This window comes from Polyodon spathula, chromosome 3 (genome assembly GCF_017654505.1).
Source record: "Polyodon spathula isolate WHYD16114869_AA chromosome 3, ASM1765450v1, whole genome shotgun sequence".
In the NCBI taxonomy this organism is placed as follows: domain Eukaryota; kingdom Metazoa; phylum Chordata; class Actinopteri; order Acipenseriformes; family Polyodontidae; genus Polyodon; species Polyodon spathula.
In genome coordinates, this window is record NC_054536.1 from 57,395,743 (window position 1) to 57,411,656 (window position 15,914).

The 15,914-nt window shown below is 35.8% G+C and overlaps 1 protein-coding gene across 3 annotated transcripts in view; it reads left to right on the top strand.

The window, feature by feature from the left end:
• LOC121313228 (protein LYRIC-like) overlaps positions 1–15,914 on the top strand; it is a 52,620-nt gene that overhangs the window by 23,803 nt on the left and 12,903 nt on the right. The window contains exons 10-12 of one of the 3 annotated variants that reach the window (XM_041245556.1): positions 152–256; positions 917–1,076; positions 10,860–12,464. In XM_041245556.1, coding sequence (XP_041101490.1) covers positions 152–256; positions 917–1,076; positions 10,860–10,930 — 336 coding nt within the window. In that variant the 3' untranslated portion in view covers positions 10,931–12,464. Of the gene's footprint in view, positions 1–151; positions 263–916; positions 1,077–10,859; positions 12,465–15,914 lie in introns of those variants that run through there. The other 2 variants (XM_041245555.1, XM_041245557.1) reach the window with 2 other exon arrangements.

Consider the following 15,914-nt stretch of genomic DNA (forward strand, 5'->3'; position numbering starts at 1 on the left):
GGGTCCTTGAATGCTTCCACATAAATCAGTTATAGGTCATGTTACAATATATGTAATCCCTACAAAGATTTGAGGGGCGCATAGCATCTAAGCAATGGCAAACTTTTAACAATATAATTTTTAATTAAATTGTCTCATTCGCTTTCTTAAGGAAACTGGGGAGCCAGAAAAGACTTCATCTGAATTAGAGGTGGCCAACTCTGAGCCTGAAATGGCTCTGTCTGAAGAGGCTGCACCTGCTAGCGAACCAGTTAAGGTTGAGGTGAATTTGTTTGTAATGCTTAGTGTTATTGACTTAGAATTTCTCCCTAACAGCACAGACAGTCCATACGCTAATTGCTTTATAACGTAAGTTCTGGGAACAGGTCCAATGTATTTTCACATACACTGTATTTTACACACGCAGTTTTTATAAGTAATTTTATTCAAAGTAAAACAGGTTTAAAAGGCACTACATATCGACAGGACACTCCCAGTACTGCATCTCCAGCCCTGCCCCACCCCTTGTTCGGTGTATTTCACATACCTCTTCATAGTTGTGCATGCTGATAAATCATCTCCTGATTACTCGTTTTATCACCAAACTCCTCAATAATGTGATCCACATGATTTTATTACTGTAACATCTCAAAAAGCACTGCAAATGTCTGATATTCTTTGAGCTCTGGATGTGGAAGCAGCTATTTTCTTTGTTTGTGACCATGTTGTCTTTGTGGTGTTATCTCTATTGGTCTCACTCGGCCATTGAAAGGTTTTCTCTGCTTTTTCTGGAGAAAAAACAAGTTAGAGACCTGTGCTTGACGTCTTTTTGATGTCGGACAAGGTCCGACATCAGACTGAAAAGGGAAAATTGTAATGTCGGACCTAGTCTGACATAGGACTGCAAAGGGTTAAACCTTTCCTTAATTTTTTTCAGCTGAAGGTGGAGCGACCAGACCCAGTCATGACCAAGCTACCTGTAACTGTACTGGACAGTACTTCTAAGAATATCGCTTCACAAGTGCCACAGAGGCTACTTGAGCCAGACCCTCCAGTTTTCACTACTAAACAAAGCAACGTGCCTCCACTTTCACAGAGTGAGTAGTAATCGCAACCCTCGCAATGCAATATGTCAGTTATGTTTCAGACTCAAATGTATCAAGAACTGGTGCGCCATGCTGTTCGGAGTGCACATGACAAGGATATTAACAAGACTCCCTGTTTTGTATTGTAAAAAACTATTCTGGCAAGAAATAAGTAAAGATAGAGCATGCTATTTACAAGTAGATACAGCAGTAGGTATCTGATTTAATTCCACTATGCCTTATTTACTGTAACATGACAGGAGAGATTCCTGTGTATAAGATGGATGTAAATAAGGTTGTACACAAGAAGGCACGACTTCAGGTCAAGTACCAGGCTTCCTTGAATATGCAGTTCTACAGTTAAGATGTGGGCTACCATGCACAAAGTACAACGTTTGTGGCTGGTCTATGCATTGAGTTTCTTTTCCTTTCCCATTTCCAACAGGAATGCTTCAGTACAGAATGTAAACATAGGTATATTTCAGAGAAATCAATTTGTGTGTTCTGATTGAAGAGTAATCTGCCTCATGTATTTATTATACATTTTTAACTTGGTTTTGGTACTGTGGAAAAAAAAAAAAAAACAGTACTGTACTGCCATCTACTTGGTAAAGTCTGTCTCCATGTCAGTTCACTGTGCAAGGGTCAGCAGATTGCATGGGTGAAAGTGTTACTATTATTATTACTATTTATGCTTTTAAATCAGAATTTATTTTCTGGAAAAATAATTACTTTGATGTGTGAAACAATTAAATGTCACCAAATAGTTTACAGTTATTGCAGTATGTTTTCTAGAAACTTAAATATATGTGCGTTTTCCTCCTGAACAATTTTTTAAATGGACAGTGAAATTTACATTTACCTTTTTAAATGGGCCTTTTTGATGCTGGGTCCTTGAATTGGTCCTGGATTTTTATGTCCTTTTAGTATATTATTCTTCTGTTGAACTTTAAGTTGTCTGAGACCATAGACACCTAACTCATAGGGAACTGGGGAGGCAAACTGTATATCTTGCCACTCTACACAATATTTTATGCTTTATGGTTTTGCCTTTAATAGTTTTTAAAATGTAAAAAAGTCATTCAGAAGACGCCAAAGTCCAACATTGATAAAAAATACAATAAAACGCACCCTACATGAACATTGGAAACTGCAAAAAAAAAAAAAAGTATTAAATATAGGGCAGGTACTTAGTTGTGTTTTTATTCTCAATTGTATGTGTAAAAAAAAAAAAAAAAAAAGGGCAAGAGATAACTGGACATTTATTTATGTATTTTTTAAAATAAGGAAATTAGCAGGTTCATGTTGCTGTGGGGCCATGAACGGGTTTATGTTCAACAGCAACTCTAAATAAAATGTTGTAACTGTTATTAAGCCCAAGTAATAATCTGAAGCAGTGGCATTTCAAAATAACAGAAACCTGTTTTTACTTTGGTAAAGTAGGCTAGAATGTGTTTTTTTTTTTTTGTTTTGTTTTTTCCCATTAAAAACTGGTCGTTCTTTCATTTATTTTCAGCTTTCACATTGAAGTTTGTTGTGTAGGCTACTACTCATTCAATCAAACCAAGCAGGAATTTGCTTGCACTGTTTTTAAGACGTTTTTCAAGTCTAGTAAGCTTGTTTGTGTATAAAACATGTCAATAGTGTAATCATACTTTAAAGGCATGTACTGGAAATCGCAAGGTAATTCAAATGTTTGCTTATGCTCTCCTTGTCATTCTGTGCACTGTCTGCCCTTGTTAAAGATATAAAATATTGTACCCGATCCAAAGCAAGTGTAAAACTTGCCTGAATATTTAAAGTGAAGAACATAAATATTCTAAAACTAACATGAAATTACTTGGTTGCAGTAGCAGCAGTTACATTATTAAGTTATTTTATTTTGGGCAAACTTTGCCCTCTCTAACTCAATGGGCCATATTTAGAAACAAGCACAAAGCAAATAGACCATTTCGTAGAGGAATAACACAATTTTAATGGTATACAACAAGAAAACTCAACTTTTTTTTTTCATTATTCTAGTAAACCGTTTTTTCTGTCATGGCAAGTGTTTTGAGCTGCGTTAGTTAGGGAATAATTACCTTTAAAAGAACAGTATTTGTTTTACACTTTCCTTTTATAAACTGCATGTGGGAATCCTAGATGTGCAGAGACAGTTTTGTAGGGCTACTGATTTTCCATTCTTTAGAATTCCTTTTTTTCAAAAATGGCCAATTCCAATATTTATTTATTTATTTTATTTAAAAATTGATTTATTTGTTTACTCAAGCGTTGACAAGGCTGTTCACGGCTTTGTTGTATAATGATAGCACTAGTTTTAGTGGTTATTTGCATTATGATTAGCAGGTCACTCGTGATCTTTGCATCGTCCCTTTGGTTCACAGCCGCAGCCAGCCTCTCGCAATAACATTTCAAAGCTGCGCTGGGCTATGCAGAATCTGCACAGATTTCTGTGGGTGTTGAGTGATGTTTATAGCGCATCTCCCAGATTCTGTGCAGAACTGCTGAAATGTGCGCTATAAAAACGACAGATGTCACCAACAAAACTAGCACAGACCCTCGACTGCAGCAGGATAGCCTACTTATTATCAATGTAGTTTTGTTTAAACTAGTTGTAACAGTATTCAAATTCTTAGGAAGTTTAGAAATCTTTTTTTTTTTTTTTATTTTATTTTTTTTACAAACTCCACAGAGGTGTACAACATAACCTTAACTAACCTTCTTACTTGTGCAGTGTCGTAAATGTAAATCCAATAACATGTTTTAATATAATTTTTTTTTTTTGCTATACATTTTTTTCAACCAGATAAATTAAATAAGACATCTCTGTGGTACATGTTTGTGTTTTAAGCAAAAGACTGATCATTTCCCAATTCTATTTGCCATAAGCTAAACAAAGGAAGTGTGTTTTCATCAGTCTTTCTTCATTTGAGCTTTATTAGATAACTTGCATGATGTATACTGTGATATTAGGGTTACCACAGTATTTAACGGTCATCATACCATGCAAATTTCATACCGTCCCATCCCTACTTCCACTGACACTGAAAATTATATACGAAAGGAAATTGTAAGGCAGAATTTCATAACAATATTTTCCCATTTTCTTAAACCAAATTCACATGTATAATCTAATTAAGCGATACAGCCTGTCGATGTGGGCTCTACCGTGTGGTAGATAACCGGAACTCAAGTTGTGCGCCCAGAGCCGTAGACGGGACGCTAATGAAAGCAAGGTCATCTACCACATGGTAGAGCTCGCATCGAGAGGGCTCTATCACTATTAGAAAACAATTTATTTATTTTCGCTTAAAAAAAAAAAAAAAAACAACAACTTTAAAACCTGTATTTACCTTGAACCTCTGATATTTCGCCAGTTAACATTCCACTGGGGAAAATAGACCCTAACATAATTAGACTAGAAGAACTATACACATGTAGAGAATATTTATTTATTATTATTATTAGTAGTAATCTTAGTATTTGTATTATTGCTAACATATTTATTTATTGGGGTCTCACTCTTTATTATTTATCTGGACATGTGCAATTGTTGAATAGTCCGTGTAGTATTGAGTCTGACTCGAAACTTGTTGGAGGCGGGGCGTCATTCAAGCAGGCAGGGAGTGGATTGGCTGTTGCTGAAAGAACTGAAACAGGGTTGAGAGTTTGATTGGCTATTTTTGATGGGTGGTGTTTTTTGGATCCAGCTGATGACAGAATTGTGGACCAATCGAGTCTTCCCTGTTGATTTGCTGCCCAGTAGCTGTGAATTGAGCCTTCGTTGCGGTGTCCTGTCACAGACATGATTTCCTTTGTCTCTAGACCAGCGTCAAAGTATATTAAAGTAGTTTATGTTATCAGATTAGCTGAAGATTAGAATGCTGAAGGGAAAAGCCAGTATTGTGCAAATTGATTTTAAAATATAATTCACAGTTAAGCACTTCAAGGTTCCAGTAGGCATCTATACAAAATAGAAGCCCGCTAGATCTGGAAGCTGATTGGCTATTCGCACTCAGTTGTTTCCTACTTTTCCTAAAACACCACCAAAAGGAATGAAGCTGCATTAGAGGATAAACAAACCTTTCATTCTCATGATTTAATTCACACACAAAACAAATGTTTGTTTTATAGGACCAAAGGTGTATTGCCACAAAAAAAAAAGGTGGTAGAGCATTCATTTATAGGGCTTCAAAACTCTGGAATGATCTGCTTAGCTCTGTGAGGGAAGCACCAAGTGTCACTGCTTTTCAAACAAGATTAAAAACACACTTTTTTTATAATGTGGCGGGTTTTTTTTAATTCTAAAGTTATGTTCCTTTTATTCTCTGCCCTATTTTACTGTTCTGTGTATTTTTTCTTTTGTTTCTATTAGGAGTGCACTGATAACCGATAGCCTATCGGCATGACACCGATATTTATAATGGAAAGAAATAGGGTCAGCTATCGGTAGCTTATTTTAGCCAATTTAATGTACACCTATATTCATGCTTGAATTTCTTCCAGCACAGAATGTAATGCTTTGTCAGGTGCGCTTACTGTACTATTGATGCAATGATGTGTAACGTGCGATCAACCTGCAGTAAATATGGCTACATTAAATCCAACAGTGAACTGAGAGTAGAATATTATTCTGATGCTTTCAAAAAAAAAAAAAAAAAAAAAGTCGGTTGAATCCTATAACGTTGCTGTTGCAAGATGTACTTCAAAATTACCTTTTTTAATTTTAGTTTTATCTTGCTTAGTCTGTATTGGTTGTGGGTGTATTCAGCTGCATTTTGAAGCAGCAATGTATTACTATGTCATCTTCTGTGAAGTAACAAATTCAAGTTTGACTGAATTTTTTAACTGGACATTTAATACATTTTTTAAAATTAAGTGAACAATTTAAGTTGTCCTGAATTTAAGGAGTGTATGCTTAAAATACAAATTTAACAAATATTGTAGTTGACATTGCATAAGCTACAATTCTTTTCTATTGTATAGTTTATAATATGCAGTGTTTGACAGCAAGTGGCTATAAAAGTTAGTCACATTATATATTCAAGTTTTACTAGTGCAAATGTGAAATGTTATTTATTTGTTTTACAACAAACATACATTATTGTAAAGCATAATACTGTATTTGTATTCATTTTCTGAAGTAAATGCAACAAGTAAACAGTACCTGTAAATTTGTCATAAATACAAGTAAAATGTATCTGTTCATTCTTTAACATTTATAATTATAAAAGTTTAAATATAGGCCCTAGGTCTTGTTCTAGTAGCTTACCTGCACTATCTATTATCAGTATCGGCCGATATGGGTAGATAACCATCAACTATTGGTATTGGTCAAGAAAATCAGTTTCGGTGCACCCCTAGTTTTTTTCTTGCATTCTCTTAATATTTGTCAATGTTTTTATTCATGTGAAGCACTTTGCAGCAATTTATTTTAAAAGGCACTATATTAAAAATAGGTGATGATGATTGATTTAGTATTGTTATTGTAGACTAATAAAAGGTGCAGATTGAATCAGTAATGCCAATTACATATTTCAGATTTACCCTATAAAAGCTTAATTTCTCCGTACACTTATGGGAAAGCAATCGTGGCCAGTAGTCAGTCATGTATAAAATTATACAATGGAGCAAAACATTTTATAGTTTCGAAAAGATTTTATTGAAACTGGAGGATGGCTGAAAGGATTTCACAGCAATTCTGCAGCACTCAACTGCATGGAATACACGAAGCAGATTTAATGCTGCCTTCCCTGAGCAAATTTTAATAAAATCTGAGCCTACGTTAAGTTGAATAAGTTATATAAGAACTGGTTTTGTTGCAAATGTTTTGACACCACCCCCCCTCCCCCCCCCCCCCCCCCCCCCCCCGACCCCCACCCCCCCCAAAAAGATTTTAAATAGTTATGTAATTTTTGCTTATGAATAGTTCAGTTTCATAAGTTGGTAATACATTTTGGGATTTCATATTTGTTATAGTTAGTACAATACCACAAGTCTTGGTCTACAGAAATTGCTGGATTAACTTAGTAATGTGTTTTAGTATCCTCTAGCAGTGCTTCCCAGTCCTGGTCCTGAGAACCCCCTGCATCTGCTGGTTTTCATTCCAATGGTGCTGTCAGTTACTTTACTAGACCCTTAATTAAACTGATCATTTCCTTAATTAGACCTTTTGTAATTGGTTTTTTAGCTCTTAAACAGTTGCAGATTTCAAGTTAGCTATAACAGATTTCAAGTTAGCTATAACATTGTATAATTACAGTGCTCCCTGTTTATAATTCTGTGGTCGGGAGCCATAGTTGAGACTCTGCTGTAATCAGTTTCTTAACAGATCCATCTGGGAAAATGACAAGCTGTAAGTAAAGTGATTTCTGAATTTCTTTTTCTACAAAGTCAAGTTCACATTTGCTTCTGAAAGTGGTCCTGAATGGCTCAGAATGTAACTGGGAGGATGTACAAACCCTGGCCAAAAGTTTGGTTTTGTCCCAGGCGTTTCAGTCAATTCATTGGTCACTTTTTCACCCATGAGAATGGATTGGGTCTGTAGAAAACAGAATAGCTCACATTGTATTTAATTTTTAATATTATTTCACTTAAGAACATTTTCACTCATTAATTAATAAAATGATCTATATGCTTTTAAGCTGATTCTGTATTATGCCGGTGATGTCAAAGTTTCGGTATGGGAAACTGATTGATCTTTGATCTGTTTGTCTTTTTTTTTTTTTTTTTTTTTTTTTTCCTGAAATTAAGGTGTCTTATGAAATTAAAAACAGTTCTTGCACATTCTTTTGTCCCCGGAGGCCCTTTCACACGCATGCTGTATGTCATTAAACAGGTTATGTTTTTGTGATTTTATGGTTTTGGAGGAAATGGCACAAAGCCCAGTGACTATTAACAGATGTGTGTTTTTTCTGTCTGAATGGCTTTTCCAGCTTTTCTGATTTTATGTGCATTTGTAATGGTTCACTACCTTTACATCCGGCTGGACTTTAACTGCTTCTGTATTCTACTTTATCCAGCAAAGTGAATGAAAAGAAGCATGCATTCTGTTAAGGTCCATTGTGTGATCTACACTGGAAGACTAATTATGTGAAAATAAAAAAAAAAATCATTTCAGGACTCTCTTACTTTTTATTTCATTAAAAAAAAAAAAAGCCAATGTGAATAAAGTACAGGTGTTATCCTACAGGTGATCATTTTCATATATGCCTATACCCCTTTTCAAAATGTTCACCTTTTGTTGCCTTATAGCCTGGAATTGTTTTATATATATGAAAAAACTTTAAAAAAGGGATGGTGAGTAAGTAGATTAAAGAAAATGCACAGTATTTTTCTTCAATCAGTTGGGTTTATTGAAATATGCAGGGAGTCTGGTCCCAGGTACAGGACTAACAGATGACTTGTTCTTACAATTTTTGCATGACATTAAATACTCTTCTGTATAGATGGTTCACCTCTTTCTCTGACATTTAACCAATAGCAAAGGTACAACACATTATTCTGTTGCCATATACTATATGTATTTAATTTAGTGTGTCTGTGTGTGTAGTCTTGTGTGACGGCCTCTGAACTCAGTGCATTCTTCAAACTCCTGGTGCCCCAAAAGGTCCATACATCTAGTTTTTGTCACCTTCCTCCTTCCATATTTCTCCATTTTGCTTGAGAACCTTTGAGCCCAGTGGCATTATCTCTTATTCTCCCTGAGAACCTTTGGGTCCAACGGCAGTCCCTGGGAGCTTTTTAGCCCCTTTATGTTTTGCATTCCAAAAGTCTTAGAGCCTGGCCCCTTCTGGTCCACAGCATTGTTATCTTGTTAGCTTGCAGTCAATGCTGGGCAAGAAGCTTGTAGACGCAAGGGCTCTATCAGTTGTTAGCAGTACATGCAATTTGAACCAAACAGTCTGCTATCTGCAATATTAGTCTCTTTTCAGAAAAGAACACCGGTATAGCTCTGCCAGTCCACATGCATAGCAAACTGCTAATCAATTCAATATCCATGTTTTCCAACTAATATATATATATATATATATATATATATATATATATATATATATATATATATATATATATATATATATCCAAGTGAAAAAAATATTCTAGAAATTTGTAGAAAATGAATTAAAAATAAAAACTGAAATAGCTTGACTGGATAAGTGCTCACCCCCCTTATAATAGCAATGCTAAATTAGCTCAGGTGTAACCAATCTCCTTCAAAATCACACACCAAGTTAAGTGGCTTCCACCTGTATTAAATTATAGTTATTCACATGATTTCAGGATAAATTCAGAAGTTCCTGTAGGTTCTCTCTGCTGGGTAGTGCATTTCAAAGCAAAGACTCAACTATGAGCACCAAGGTGCTTTCAAAAGAACTCTGGGACAAAGTTATTGAAAGGCACAGATCAGGGAATGGTTATAAAAAATATCAAAGGCCTTGAATATCCCTTGGAGCACGGTCAAGACGATTATTAAGAAGCGGAAGGTGTATGGCACCACCAAGACCCTGTCTAGATCAGACCGTCCCTCCAAACTGGATGACCGAGCAAGAAGGAGACTGATGAGAGAGGCTTCCAAGAAGCCAATGGCAACTTTGCAAGAGCTACAGGCTTTTATGGCCAAGACTGGTCAAAGTGTGCATGTGATATCTCAAGCACTCCACAAATCTGGCACCTGTATGGTAGGGTGGCAAGAAGAAAGCCATTACTCAAGAAAGCCCAGCTTGAGTGCCGTTTTGAAGTATGCAAAATAACACTGGAGATTCTGTAGCCATGTGGCAAAAAGTTTTGTGGTCTGACGAAACTAAAATGGAACTTTTTGGCCTAAATGCAAACCGTTATGTTTGGCACAAACCCAACACGGCGCATCACCGAAAGAACTGCATCAGTGCAACAGTGAAGCATGGTGGCAGCATCATGTTGTGGGGATGTTTCTCATCGGCAGGGACTGGGGCACTTGTCAGGATAAAAGGGAAAATTAATGGAGCAAAGTATAGAGAAGTCCTTGAGGAAAACCTGCTGCCCTCTGCAAGAAAGCTGAAACTGGGATGGAAGTTCACTTTTCAGCATGACAATGACCCAAAGCACACAGCCAGAGCTACACTGGAGTGGCTAAGGAACAAAAAGGTTAATGTCCTTGAGTGGCCTAGTCGGAGCCACGACATAAATCCAGTCAAATTTGTGGCATGACTTAAAGATTGCTGTCCATCAACGCTCCCCAAGGAGCTTTACAAAACTGTTCAAGCTCTGTCAAGAATAGTCACATATTGCCAAATCTAGGTGTGCAAAGTTGGTAGAGACCTATCCCAACAGACTCGCAGCTGTAATGCTGCCAAAGGTGCTTCCACCAAGAATCAACTCAGGAAGGTGGATACTTATCCAATTATGATCTTTCAGTTTTGTATTTAATATATCATTTTTTTTTTTCTCAAACTTTTTTTCCTTCTTAACACTATGGAGTATAAGTGGGGGTGGGGGTGGGGGGATCCTCATTTAAATGCATGAAACTCTGAGGCACTGACACAACAAACTGAAAAATGTTCAGGGGGTGTATAGGCACTGTATATATCGTAACAGAAAAGTACATCAGTCATATTGCACATTTGATAAGCAGGTCTTGCCTGTGCATGCCAAGTTGCTGCTTTAAGAAAAGGTTGATTTTTGTATAACATTCTGATTTTAGGAGTCACAGTGGAAGTCCATAGGACGATGCTTTTTTATTGGTATTATTATTATTACTATTTTAAGTATGTATAGGTGTTACTTTGATTCTGTTTGACTCTTTTTTTTTTTTTACAGCAAAATCTGAAGAGAACTGGGAGTCACCAAAGCAAGTTCAAAAGAAGAAGAAAGCAAGAAGGGAAACATGAGTTTTACTAGATTTAAGTTTAAGAATATGCAAAATGATTTTGAAGAAATTCATGTTTATGCAATAATTTGAAAGTGTACAGAATTTTATACAAATTGACTGTACATTTAAAAAAAAATCTAAACTGAACAGACATGGTCTTGATTAGCTAAATTGCATATAAAAGCAAGTAACTGTAGTGTGCATCTAAACAGTGCTGCAGTGTTTTGAATATATATGTGGCATAAGGAAGGATGAATAATTGTATAAATCCATATTTACATGGTTAATCTCATTAATTTGAGATACGGTTGGCCACAGGGTTAGAAATTTTTTTAATGCATATAATGTCAAGAAAGGGCAGTTTTCCAACTGTTAGGCATTGCGTCACATATTGCACCTGGTTTGGCAATCCAGAAATTAATGGTATTCCAGTAACTAATGTTTCTGAATGCAAATGGCTAAATGTATAGCTAGCATCTAGTAACTGGCTATGTATAGTGCTTGGTTACTGAGCTAAACGCATTACTGTTTTGCTGCTTGTTTTTCTAGTGGTTTACCAATAGGTACCATTACATACCATGCTTACAATCTAATCATTTTGCTTTTCCCTGAACTTAGTTTAGATATCCTCCCATCTCGCCAACCTGGTCCATTTCATTGATTAAAACGATGTAGTTTAATGTTTGTTTTATAATTTTTGGAAAAAGCCAAGCCATATGTAAGTTAAAGGCCTGTTTGATTTAAGAATACAGTGGGTCTGCTATAGAATATACAATTCTTTTAGTTGTGAGTTTTATTCACAAGACCATTTTAGAATGTTTTTTTTTTTTTTTGCGTGTGGGGTAGTTCGGGTCAAGTACAGTATCAGGAATTAAATTCTATTGCCTTAATCGGTAGTATGTAGTGTATGCATTTAAGAGATCATCTAAGTTTTTTTTGTTTTATTTTGTTTTTTGTATAAAGAATTTATTAAAAAAAAATAAATAAATAAATAAAAAATTGGTGGGGGGGGGGGTGTTTATCTCCAGCTCGATATGAACTAAATTGAAATTGATGGACACTGATACATTAAAATGGACTGGCAGGTTTTTTTTTTGTTTGTTTGTTTTGTTTTTTTCCAAACCTAGTGCATGCTGTGACATGAACACTGTAAATAGCCTTTACCAAACTTGTATGCTTCCAATATGGAACATAAACACCATCACCAATCTAAGGTTATACCTGTTGCTATATTCAGGATATTCATTCTGAGGTTTTAAAATGCTTTGTTAGGGAGGGAGGGAATCAACATGTAAGATCTGTGCAAGTGTCCTGTAACTACGTTTAATGCAGTTTTGTCAGTGTGTACGGCATGGGAGTAATCTTGTGTAAGCTTCAGAAAACCTGCCTTATTAACTATCTTGTTTTCTTTTCCTAATGAATAATTATGACTAAATTTAAGCAGATGTATTTATACCTGTTCTGGGACATGGCAACCAATTGTTTAAAGGTTTGCTAAATGCAATTATATTTCTAAGTTGATTTGTTTAAATAAATTGAGCAACTTGATAATATTGGCATATCATTGTATTTGATGCTAGTTTTCTAGAAATCGACATTTAGTTAGTGTACAACATTGTCAGGCATACATTGAAAGCCATGCACTCCACTACAATTGCTGTTTACTGACACAGAGCTTCTGTCTTTATTGAGTTTTAGTTGCTTACAGAGATGGTGGGTGGGATCTGTGCAGTTACCCACACTTACTGTCTTGTAGGTTTCTGATAAGAAAAGGAACATTGGTACAGAACATTTTACTATGTATGGTGTTCATCGTACCATGGTCTATTTATAAAACTTACTTACAAAGTAGCTCTCAAGTTTAATTAAATAGAAAAGTACATCCTTGACTGTACAATCATATTGCACATTTGATGAGCAAGTCTTGCCTCTGCAATTTACATAATACTTGACCTAGTGAGTAGAACTCATTGTTGCAGTCAAAGGAAAAATTTAATCTTAATGGTTGAAAATATCCCCCCTGCACTTGAAAACGTACTAGGCAACCTGGCTTCAACATTGAATCTGGAAAAACTGAATTACTTATATGTCCTCTGTGTATAACACAGATGATAATCTTGTAGTTGGGATGTCTAGACAGATTTATACGGCAATGTATAGAAAGGCATCAAGTGATTATTTTCTATGAAGTGTATATTGTCCACTGTTAATTGACAAAAGACTTGCAAGAAATGTTACATATTGTTATCTGATACTATATTTGATACAGCAGAGATGAGTGATGATTTAGTGTGATTAAATAAATTTACAGCTGTAGGCCAAAAAAGGCTTTATTGACACCCCATGTATTCATGTGCTGCTGAAACATGTGGCTACATTTTTAGGTAGTCAATTAAAAACATTGTGATATCCTTGGATAAACACCATTGAAAAGTTGAACTTAAATGAGGAGCACTAATTGTAACAAGGGCAATGTGCTTGCAGAGATATATTTTTGCTTTTGTCACATACTTACTTAAAATGTGCTAGCTTGAGCACAAACCCCAACCATTGCTACTACTGTATAGTTTCAGGTCTTTTTAATTGAATTAGCAATAAACATTACTGCTGCAGCAGGTTTCTTAATTCTCGCGCCCCACGATGGGCATGCTTAGTGCTGGTGATCCGTCAGATGCTCAGTCAATAAACTATGTTTGGTTTTACTGCTGAAATATGGGAACAGTGCTTGGTTAGTAACTTAATCAGGGAAATCTTTATCAACTGAACAGAACAAAAATAATACTATTTCCAATTATCTTTTAAGAAAGGTCCTAGGAAAATATGGATACCATTTTATTTTTTTATTTTTTATAATGGTTTGGTTCAGAAAAATGAGCTGAAATCTGCAAAATGTTTAATCCATGGATAATTTCTTGACAATATTTCAAACTTAGGAATTTTGTTTTATTGTTTAGATAATGTGTGTTATCTATGTTATCTTCCAAGAAAGTATTAGGACTTTTGTGCTTTCAATAGACAATAGCTGTGGTCTTCCTGTTGTAGAAAGGTAAAATTCCCAAATTCTAATGTCCCTCCTGAGTGGTCCTTAAACACAATTGTTAAGCCTATCAGTGCTTTAGTAAATCTACTTTTAATTTAAACAGTTATGTTCAAAACCAAAACATGTTGATTATGTGTTGTCTCTCTTGCAGTGCCATTAATTTCTGCCAGTTTTCACAACTCCCTACTTATAACATATTGCTCTAATTTATATTGGTCCCTGGCTAATGAGGATCGCAGTTTTCTTGTGTGTGTGTGTGTGTGTGTGTGTATATATATATATATATATATATATATATATATATATATATATATATATATATATATATATCCTATATATATACCACACAGTGGCTTGCACCAAACTATTCAGACCTCAAATGGTACATTGAAATTTCGTTCTGTTCGATATTTTATTTTAAAACACTTAAACTCAAAATCAATTATTGTAAGGAGACATTGGTTTTATGTTGGGAAATATTTTTAAGAAAAAAATAAACTGAAATATCTTGCTTGCATAAGAATTCAACCCCCACACATGAATATTTGATAGAGTTACCTTTCGCTGCAATAACAGCTTTAAGTCTTTTGGGGTAAGTATGTACTAGCTTTGCACACAGTGTCGGAGTGATTTTAGCCCATTCTTCTTGGCAGATTTGCTCCAGGTTGTTCAGGTTGGTTGGACGACGCTTGTGGACCGCAATTTTCAAATAGTGCCACAGATTCTCAATGGGATTGAGATTAGGACTTTGACTGGGCCACTGTAGGACATTCACCTTTTTGTTCTTGAGCCACTCCAATGTTGCTTTGTCCTTGTGCTTGGGATCATTGTCCTGCTGAAAGGTGAATTTACTCCAAAGCTTCACATTTTTATCGGACTGAAACAGATTCTCTTGCAGTATTTTCCTGTATTTTGCTCAATCCATTCTTCCTTCAATTGTAACAAGATGCCCAGTCCCTGCTGATGAGAAGCATCCCCACAGCATGATGCTGCCACCACCATACTTCACTGTAGGGCTGGTCTGTCTTGAGGCATGGGCAGTGTTAGGTTTGTGCCATACATAGCGCTTTGAGTTTTGGCCAAAAAGCTCTATCTAGGTCTCATCTGACCACAAAACCTTTTCCCACATCGCAGCTGGGTCACTCTCATGCTTTCTGGCAAACTCCAGACGTGCTTTTCAGATGGTACTTTTTGAGTAACGGCTTCTTTCTTGCCACCCTCCCATACAGGCCAGTGTTATGAGGAGCTCTTGATATGGTTGACTGGTGCACCATTACTCCACTCCCGCCACTGAACTCTGTAGCTCCTTCAAAGTGATTGTTGGCCTCTCTGTGGCTTCTCTCACAAGTCTCCTTGTTTGAGCACTGAGTTTTGAGGGACAGCCTTTTCTGGGCAGTGCCTGGATGCTGTGATGCAGCTTCCACTTCTTGATTATTGATCCAACTGTGCTCACTGGGATATCCAGACACTTGGACATTATTTTGTACCCTTTCCCTAATCTATGCATTTGTATTACTTTATCTCTAACTTCTGTAGAATGCTCTTTGGTCTTCATTTTCCTTCAGATTCACAGCCTTACCAGTGATCCTTCAACAGTGAGGTTTTTATCAAGAAAATGTGACAGCAACTTTAGTGGTTCACAGATGGAGGCCAGTGGTAAGGTAATTGTGTCCATAAAACCAATGTAACCTTACAATAATTGATTCTGAGTTTCAGTGTTTAAAAATAAAATATCAAACAGAATGAAATTTCAGTGTACCTTTTGTAATTCGATAATATGAGAGAATTGGTCAGGGGTCTGAATACTTCTGCAAGCCACTGTGTGTGTGTGTGTGTGTATATATATATATATATATATATATATATGTGTGTGTGTGTGTGTGTGTGTTTCATTTATTTATTTGTAGGCAAAAAAACTGCAGGGCACAAAGGACAGATTTAAAAAAATAAATAAACAATTGAC